Source organism: Olea europaea, chromosome 15, assembly GCF_002742605.1.
Source record: "Olea europaea var. sylvestris chromosome 15, O_europaea_v1, whole genome shotgun sequence".
Taxonomy (NCBI): Eukaryota; Viridiplantae; Streptophyta; class Magnoliopsida; order Lamiales; family Oleaceae; genus Olea; species Olea europaea.
In genome coordinates this window covers 18,762,731-18,771,866 of record NC_036251.1, presented here as the reverse complement: position 1 = coordinate 18,771,866, position 9,136 = coordinate 18,762,731, and the positions used below count along the sequence as shown (strand labels likewise).

The 9,136-nt window shown below is 31.9% G+C and overlaps 1 protein-coding gene across 3 annotated transcripts; it reads right to left on the bottom strand.

The window, feature by feature from the left end:
* Nucleotides 1-974: 974 nt before the first annotated feature.
* On the bottom strand, nucleotides 975-6,960 carry LOC111410361 (autophagy-related protein 101). Of its 3 annotated transcripts, none has more exons than XM_023040654.1 (7): nucleotides 6,792-6,960; nucleotides 6,649-6,685; nucleotides 6,238-6,323; nucleotides 5,840-5,935; nucleotides 3,845-4,010; nucleotides 3,592-3,745; nucleotides 975-1,372 (listed from the first exon to the last, which is right to left on the bottom strand). In XM_023040654.1, the coding sequence occupies exons 1-7, from the start codon at nucleotides 6,822-6,824 to the stop codon at nucleotides 1,165-1,167; spliced, it is 780 nt and encodes a 259-aa protein (XP_022896422.1). In that variant the 5' UTR covers nucleotides 6,825-6,960; the 3' UTR covers nucleotides 975-1,164. The 3 variants fall into 3 exon arrangements, with proteins under 3 accessions (XP_022896422.1, XP_022896425.1, XP_022896424.1); XM_023040657.1 differs by having other exon boundaries at nucleotides 975-1,434; nucleotides 6,792-6,959; XM_023040656.1 differs by having other exon boundaries at nucleotides 975-1,380; nucleotides 6,792-6,959.
* Nucleotides 6,961-9,136: the final 2,176 nt, after the last annotated feature.

The window sequence follows — 9,136 nt, the reverse complement described above, 5'->3', positions numbered from 1 at the left end:
TGTTGTGTTACTTCAAGAGCAATAACAAGTTAAGAACGAATTCAATAATTAATGTTTTATTGCTAAACATTAAAAAAACGATGATAAAACATTAAATTACATAGCACAATATTATTTAGCAAATAAGCACATATAAATTGATTTTAATTCATTAACGTGTATTGATTAATAATAATAATAATAATAATAATAATAATAATAATAATAATCTGAATTTATTAACACAAATGTTTATAGCAGTGAATTGATGAATTGGATGCATGAATACTTATTATTAAGGGATACACACGCAGGCAAACAAATTCATTAATGCAAACCAATTAGCAACATGCATGAATCGTAAGGAAAATAAAAAAAGAAAAGGAGAATTAGTGAATAAACTCTATTGCAATGAGGTGGCAGAAGTGATGAAAAAGAGGTTAATTCATACGTATTTAAATGTAGCATATGCGGTTGTTTGACTACAAAAGTAAGCCATGATTGTGGTGGCGGAATAAAGAAAAGAACAATTTAATGCTTAAAGAAATTAGCATTGATAAATGAACGGGAACTAATGCTTAAAGAAATTAGCATTGATAAATGAACGGGAACGGTTTTAAAAAAAAAAAAAAAAAAATCACATGTTGCCCAATTAATTTTGGTGCACGTGACGAATGACTGTACTTCAAAAAAATTACTAACTTCACTATACTTTAAAGAGTTACGTTTTCGTACTGATAACGTGTTATGAAAAGTAAAGAAAAGAGAAGATAACAGAAAGAAATCAGTAAACTTGTGTATATTTTATTAAGAATCAGAGCCCTATATTTATGGGTAAGAACTATGAATACAATGATAATAATTTTTAAGACTATAGGAGTAAAGTTGTCATTTACATGTAAACTCTAATAAACTTACATTTTACAACAATATATATAACAATCCAAATAAAGTTTGATCGTTGAAATGAAATAGGCTATAGTCATGAACCAAGAGACCAAAAAAATGGACATATCTGAATAATTGAAGAAAGCCCACCAAGCAGACACGGTTATCATAAGATCTGCTAATTAATATGTACAAAATCATTTTCGTAGTTGAGAGTCAAATAAAAATAGCTATGATAAAAGAGTATACTGGAGATAAGCTAACTGATATGTACATATCGTAATCTATTTCAGAGTATCAACCTTCAGTTTCCACTATACTGTAAAGCTCCAATTTACAGACTGTAGGCTTTATCATATTCACCTTGAGACACAAAGCAACATATTTAACTTCTCGACAAGGGGAAAGTAAGAGGGTGAACTTCAGGGCTATGATAATCAGCTGAGCATCGATGGATGAGGTGTCTGGAGCATCCTCTTGAACATATCCATCCTGAATGCAGAATCTGATGAACTAAAAGAAGGCAGTACATAATTTAGCAGCTGTACACATTGGCTTCAGGTACATCTAGGAAAAACATAAGAATAACATTGGAAAACACACTAACGATTTGCTTTAAGGAGAAAACCAGGATAGTCAATCAATTTAAATTTTAAATATTAAATTAGTTTTTTAAGATCAGTAATAGCACATATTTACATATTTATCCAATGTTTTAAAAACCGGACTGGCCGGTTCAACCAGGAAAACTGGGAACTGGTCCGAAATCCAGTCCGGTTTGAACTAAAAACCCTGTAATTTAAAAACCACACAGAAACCCGTCGGACCGGCCGGGTCATATGAAAACTGTGACCCTCTCCCGGTTATAAGGAACCTGTAAAATTAAAGAAAACCCTTATTTTAAGTTTCCACTTTCAATTCAATTCAAAGAGTTTTCAATTCCTCTCCTCTTCAATCAGTGGGCCGGAAGTATGGATTGAACAGATTTTAAGGCTCTCCTCTTCAAGTTTTCAGGTTTTCAAGCCGGTTTTAATTTATAGCTTGTATTCTTCGTTTTTTCCAGAAGTTAGTGGATAAATAATGTCTGCTTGGAAAAGTTTTCCAATGAACACCGTTATTCAATTAATCAAAGAATGTGGAATAAGATCTATAATTAATATCCTCGTGAATGGATTTTTGATATGATTTTCCTTTGTTGATACCACTTTTGTTCAGGATCACTTTTCCAGATTGATAACTACAAAAAATCATATAATTATTAATGAAATTAATATTAATTTTTATGAAGAAAAACCTTGTTTCGAAGAAGGCCAACTCGTCCACCAAATTTTTCAAGCAGAAAATCAGAGTACACTTTAAATTTTAGCTATTTAAGTTTTCATGTTATTCAGTTATTGACATTAACTTTATGTTATTGACTTATTAAGTTATTTTAAATTATATAATTGGACTGAATAGCTCTTGACTTAGTTGTAATTGATTGGTTTTGTGATTTGATTTAAATATTTACTTTTCATTCTTTATAAATGTATATATATTTTTCTATTTTATAAAAGTTACCGGTTCAACCCCGGTTCGACCTCTTGACCCCCTTGACCCATTCTCTTTTCTGGGTCAATAACCAGTCCGATTTTTAAAACATTGTATTTATCACTAATTATACATTACCAGCAGTTTCCTAGTACCAATATAGCATGAACGTTTTTCCTTTATGCAATTATTAATGAGCCAAATTCCTGCAGTGATTGTCTTTCTTCAGCCTTCACTCATGGCAATCGCTGATTTACAAATTATGGCTAAAATTTCTAAATATTAAAAAGATGTCTCATTTTAGATGTTGAAAGTCAGCAGATTACTCCACTGTTGTAGCAATCTTATCCAACTTGATATTCCATTGATGTATGGAAATTAATCCCCACGAGTAATAAATGTCTGTGTAGTTGAGCCATTAATCTGAAAACAAGAATTTCTAATTTACTTCCAACAAAAAAAGACTCTCATACAGTTACAGAATAAACATGCAACATCTTCTTCTTCTTCTTCTTCTTCACTTTTCTTTCTTTCTTCTTCCTCTTCGTCTTATTATTATTATTATTATTATTATTGCAAAAATAAAATGAAAGCCCATATATACCCAAGTTCAAATCTCGTGCACAGGGCACACTTATTCCTTCTGAATAAGAAAATGTTACAAATACATGGACTACTGAGAAAAACTTAATATATTAGGAAGTAAAATGTATGAAACTAAAGAGGTTAAAGTGAGAATTTTTAAGGACCATATCTCAGAAAATTACAATTGAGTGTCTCTCCTCCCAAAAGCCAGAACACCAAAACCTTATTTTATAAGCAAAATTCAGAATCTAACCAAAATGTTACACAAAATCTTGGAAAATATTAGATAAAGCCAAATTATATCAAAGAAAACTACCAAGAAAATTTTGAAAGAGAGTTGAAAAACACACGAAGACCACGAGTTTCTATTAAAATATGGATATAAGACTTCTATTGTTGCCTCAATAAAATTTGAGTCCATTTCAAAAATATCATGAACGCTAAGGAGGAATAGAAACGCAGGAGCCTAGATTTCCTTTAAAAGGTGTCTCCAAGGGAAGAAAGCACTTAGTGATGGTGCACAAAGTATATGCATTTGAGGTGATAGTATGCTACACTCGTTTTGACTTAGGCATAACTATGTCATTCAAGTGGCAGAGACACGAGTACCTTGAGATTGTAATTTCATAGGGAAACAAAAAGCCTTCCAGATTCGGTATTGAGGGAACATGATCCTTCTTCTCATTTACAAATTTAATTATTTGGAACAGAACATCACGAAGAGATGCTTCTAGTGCTGCACGCCTAGCACCTCCTGCCTCAACTGCAGTATTAAAAATATTCTTAGAGGAAGAAGGTGAAGATATATACACGCAGACAATAAATAATATCCAAAAGTTAGCACGAGGCAGACAGTAAGTACCTCCTGGATCAACTACTAGTTTAGAATGATGAGACTTGCCAGACGGTGTTTTTGGGTGTTGCATCACATTTAAATTTATGTACCATTGTTCCCAGTAGAGGTGTTCAACTTTATTTGTGAACCATGTAGCCTGTTTGTTTTTCACCTCATAAAAGGACAAACATATCTGCATGATTGACAAGCCCATTTATGTATCTGACATAAACAAACATCTCAATGGATAAAAATCTGACAAAACAGCATAAATATGCCTTGTTTGAGCCCATTATTTCCTCATTAAAATGAAGAATATGACCGTTATCCATCACATCAAGCCACCATATTTGACTTTTTATTTCTTGTGTGAGGCTCCGTACGGCTATATTTTTCATTATCATTTTTACAATAATATGGCTCAAACAGGGGCATAAACATGTAATGTTGGATTCACATGGAATCAGAATTCAAGTACTAGGATCCATGTACAGCATAAAATGTTCCTTAAAAAGGAAACATTTTCTATTGCGTCTCAAACAAACTATAATAAAAATGCAACTCCTTAATTAAGGATGCACTGCATAACTAAGTAAATAAAAAATTGATACAAAATACTGAAAAAAAAAAATTTTGCTTATTATAAGGATAAAAATAAATTTCCACCTGGCTAGTCTGAAATCTTATTTCGATTCTCCATTCGCATTAAGGGCAGAATAGGAAAATATTTGAAGTTTACCGTTATTAGACATGTAAATAGGTCCAAGATATTCATGCTCCAAGGGCATCACCAATAACTAAATTTATGTTTCATTCTTGGTTATAAGGACAGAAGGGAAACCTGGCTCATCTTCCAGTGTACAATTGTTAAATCATACACTAATTCATTAAGTTAACATTTAGCATAGTTGTTCCTAGTTACACTTCGTCAATGTTAATAAGAAACTTTTAAGGATATCTACCACTCCCTCTTCTCATGTTGTTTGACACATCCTCTTACAATGTTTAAAAAAGTAACATTTACTTTCAACAGTTGACACCATACCACCACAATTTCAGATGTCTAATCACCATCAACATTCTTAAATGTGCTCTGAAATGAATTTGACGGCCATCATTTTCACATTTTGCCAACATTTAAACCGAAATTATGGAATCACAATGCGAAAATGTCTTCGTTAAATGACATTCTTCACAAGTCATTCAAAAAGGAAGAGAGTCAAAACACTGTCTCGGTCCTCTGTACATAAAATCGGTCCTCTGTACATAAAATAAACAATTTCGCTATTTGTACATACGGGATTGACATCCCTAATGACACAAGGTTGACATCCCTAATGACACCTCCCTCAAAAGAGAGGGAGGCCCACAATTATTTTATTACGCGTGGGCACCCCCCCTCTGGTGTCATCCGGGGTACCCCCCCCTCTGGTGTCATCCGGGGTTGACACCCCGGATGTACAAATAGCAAATTTGTAAAATAAAACATTTATTCTCCATAGACTCAATATTGATCAGCTCTGTCAATGATAAGAAAAGATGAAATAACCAATATATCTCTGGCAATCAACCAGTTGACGCGATAAGCTACTTTTGTGTTGTCTCCTTAAAAAATGGGAGTTGGGAAAGAGGGAAGCACTGCATCTATTAATCCTCAAAGATATCATAGCACAGGTACGTCCTATTCCAGGGTGGTGTGTACCCAATATGAAGAGGACCGTGTTTTTCTTATTTGAAATAAACTTCTTCAGAAAGCCAAAGCAAGAATAGACCAATCTCACATTAGAATTTGATTTTATCTATCAATTGCCCAAAGAAAGGGAGTGGATGCACCTAGACACTGTTTCACTACAAATGCTTAACAAAATTTAACACCTCACCTTCCATTGATGAGACAGAACAAATAAAAATTCATAACTCACATTCATGAATGCCACTCAAACATGAAAATGCAAAATTACGAATTACGAAACATCAAGAACGAAGCATGTGACAAATAAGAGGAAGTGGCAAGCCATAAACCTGATTTTTCTTCTTTGGGTGTTTCTCTACCCTGTCAATGAATTGGTCAATCTTCTCGTCTATCTTCCTCTCAACCTCCACATCACCACATTGCACCTATACAATAAATTTTAGAAGTTGAAGACAATGTGGTAAAAAGTCAACATCAAAATCTTGTCTTTAATTACGAATACTGAGAAATGCCGACCATAAAAAGAACAAAAAAACACTCATTAGCACAAGTTCTGCATTCCATCCAAAGAAGAACCTTTTATATGCATGCTTGCTTGCTTGCTGCAAGTTCTTACACATTTCTGACTAAACGCTATACCAAAATAAATGTCCACTGCATGCTGAATAGGCTGCATCTTTTGAAGATAGTATAAACCAATCACTTTAAGAAAATGAAAGTTACTGACATAGGTAATCTCGAAAAGCTCCAAATCGACGTCCTTTGGCCGCACCAGGCCTAAAGCTCTATGGAACAGAATTGTATGTAGAATGCCTACACACAAACGTTGACCCGGTTAATTCTCAAGGCAGAAGATGCCAAAACAAATAATATTATGAACTTTGTTAAATTTATTATTATTATTTTTTTTTAGAAAGCAATTTCCTATAATCAAAAAGGCTGCTGCAATTATGTATGACAATTACTCGTATGTGAGGTCAAACGGGCAACATAAATCAGCATTCAAATGAAGGTAATTAAAAATCAATTTCTGATAGCGAAAAGAGGGAAAATAAATTCTGCCGAAATAATTATGCGAAAAGCTTTCAGTAGATGGATGTATCATTAAATAAATAAATAAACAAAGCACCAAACTTACATCGGAGAACTTCACGTATCTCAAAGTGCTCCACTTCCTGATATAACCCGTGTAATCACAACACAAGCACTACAATCAGTCCGAAAGAAATATGCCTAAAATACACAAAAACGCACAGACGACACAAAAAATAGGTTACTTACAAGCTCATTGAGTTGGCAAACTTCGCAATTCATAGATATTGTTGATACTGGGAAAAAAATGCTATTTCAATTTCGAATTTCAGAGAAATCTGATTGAACAGAAAGGGCACCAGAATTGGCCCCGGATTTAAGTTGGATTTTAGAGCTCGTTTGGCTGCTGTAATTAACTTCTCCTATAGTAATACCCTTATTATTATTACTATTATTTTATTATATTTTAACCAATGATTTATAAACGAATTAGTTTATCGGAAATTTGCAGCTGAGGTTTTTCTATTTAGCCTATCACTATTTTTTTTTTTTTGAAAGGTCTATATTACCCTTAGAGTGTGTTTGATTGACATGAAAAATATCATCTAGAAAAGAAAATATTTTCTATCTTTTGTGGAAAACAAAAATCACCTCAACCCAAGGAAAATGTTTTCCTTAAAAATAAGTAAAATTAGGCCTATTTTCAAAAGTTGGAAAATGTTTTCCATGAAAAAAAATAGCAATCAAATACTTCAAGTAGAAATTTGAGTAGAAAACTGATATTTTTCATGAAAAATAAATGTAATCAAACACACCTTTAATGAAATGATTCTTTCTATATTGTAGCTATATCCTAATCTTTTAAACATTTTATCTTTTACTTTGAATATTTGAATATAAATTCATTCTATGATCTAATAAATAAGAATAATCTGCAACATATATTTCATATTTTCTAATTAAAATCCTATATTTTTCAAATAGTAAATTTATATTTTTTAGTTGAGAGATAATATTCTTTATTTTTTCTAACTTTTTTCTAATTAATTATCTAATCCTTCAATTGTATATCCTGGCATTTATTCATAATCATCAATTAATCCCTACGATTCTTTAAGATCTTAAAAAGATTCTTTATAATTTTAGCAAAAGTTTAATGGTTTTACCTTAGGTTTGATCTAGACTTTTATTCTTAGAACCGAATGGCCTTCGAGCTCTGAATCTGTACACTGTTTCCTTCAACGGCCTCCTGCCTTCATGGAATTGTTACTATTTCAGTTACTTGCTCTCACTGTATCAATCTCTAAAAAATAAAATTCTAGACTTTTGTTAAAGAAAAACTTTCTTTTTACTAAAATAAGAAGGAAACTTTTTATCGAATCTTTCATGAATCTATGGGAATAAAGATTTAGAAACTCATATTCATATCAAATTATTGGAGTTTTATTTCTATCAGAATTTATACAATACTTCTATTTGATACAAAGGGATTTCCAGAAAAACTAATTTTTCAACTGGGAATAATTTTTTTAGTAACTATTGCTTACAACTCGAGATTTCAAAGTAAGATGATTTTTCTCTATGGCAATATCTCTATTTATACAAGTTTTTGAAACTCTATTACATCATTGAATACATCAGCAAGGCACACTTGCCTCTCTATTATTTTCCTCCTTGGGCCTACATCTTCACATGTTGTTTCAACTTTTTTATTCAAAGAGCATCTTTTTCTATTATTACTCTTTATCTTCAATGCCCTCACATGCAGTTGTATTATTATTCTCCATGCACCTTTGTTAAAGGTGCTACATTATTGTCCTCTTCCTTCATTTCTTCACATATAGTTGGGGCACTCCCTTAGCTAGCAGGATTCTTTTATAGTAGTAGGATATCCTGGAATTGATGTATATCGAATCTTGTAATATAGTCTTTTAAAATTTCTGATTTTCCATATCCTCCATTGGATACCAACATCCAATTTTCATATTGGCATAAGTATGAGAATTTTTTATCAAACAAATTTTTGGCAATATTGTAAATGGCTTTAATCCAATTACTCTTCTATGTCTGATCCATGATTTTGTCACTATCGAAACTTTTCTATTATTTTCTATAACATCAATTTCAAAATTGGCTGCACATATCCAATTGAGATTATGTGTTCAACTGGATAATAAACAATTCCATCATATTTTGAACTTATTGAATAGAATTTCAAATAAATTTTCCTTCCCTTGGCAAATCTGGATACTTCTTTAATGAATATGTCATCAAACTTCGAAATTTCAATCAAATCTTTTTCTGGATATATCAAATCCATGAATCCTGCCATAATTTTTATAAATGAAGGGTCTCCTCCTTTCATGACTGTTATTTTGGGATAAACATTATTTCCCGAAAAAATGAAATATGAATCACTCATTTTTATTTCATAAGCAATTTTGACTATTTCGGTATATTTTTCTTCTTTTGGATCTAAATGGATTTTATTTTCTTGGTCTATGATACTGATTGTTTTGGTATCTCTTTTATCTCCATGCATCATAACTTTTTTGGTTGAAATGGAATCTCCTTTATTATCAGTTGGTATGTTG

Excerpts from the sequence above, each read along its gene's own strand:
- LOC111410361 (XM_023040654.1), bottom strand. The coding sequence starts at position 6,824 with ATGAATTGCGAAGTTTGCCAACTCAATGAGCTT. Across the intron at positions 6,686-6,791 it reads TTTGCCAACTCAATGAGCTT|GAAGTGGAGCACTTTGAGAT; the intron begins GTAAGTAACCTA and ends GGGTTATATCAG. Across the intron at positions 3,746-3,844 it reads ACTAGTAGTTGATCCAGGAG|TTGAGGCAGGAGGTGCTAGG; the intron begins GTACTTACTGTC and ends TTAATACTGCAG.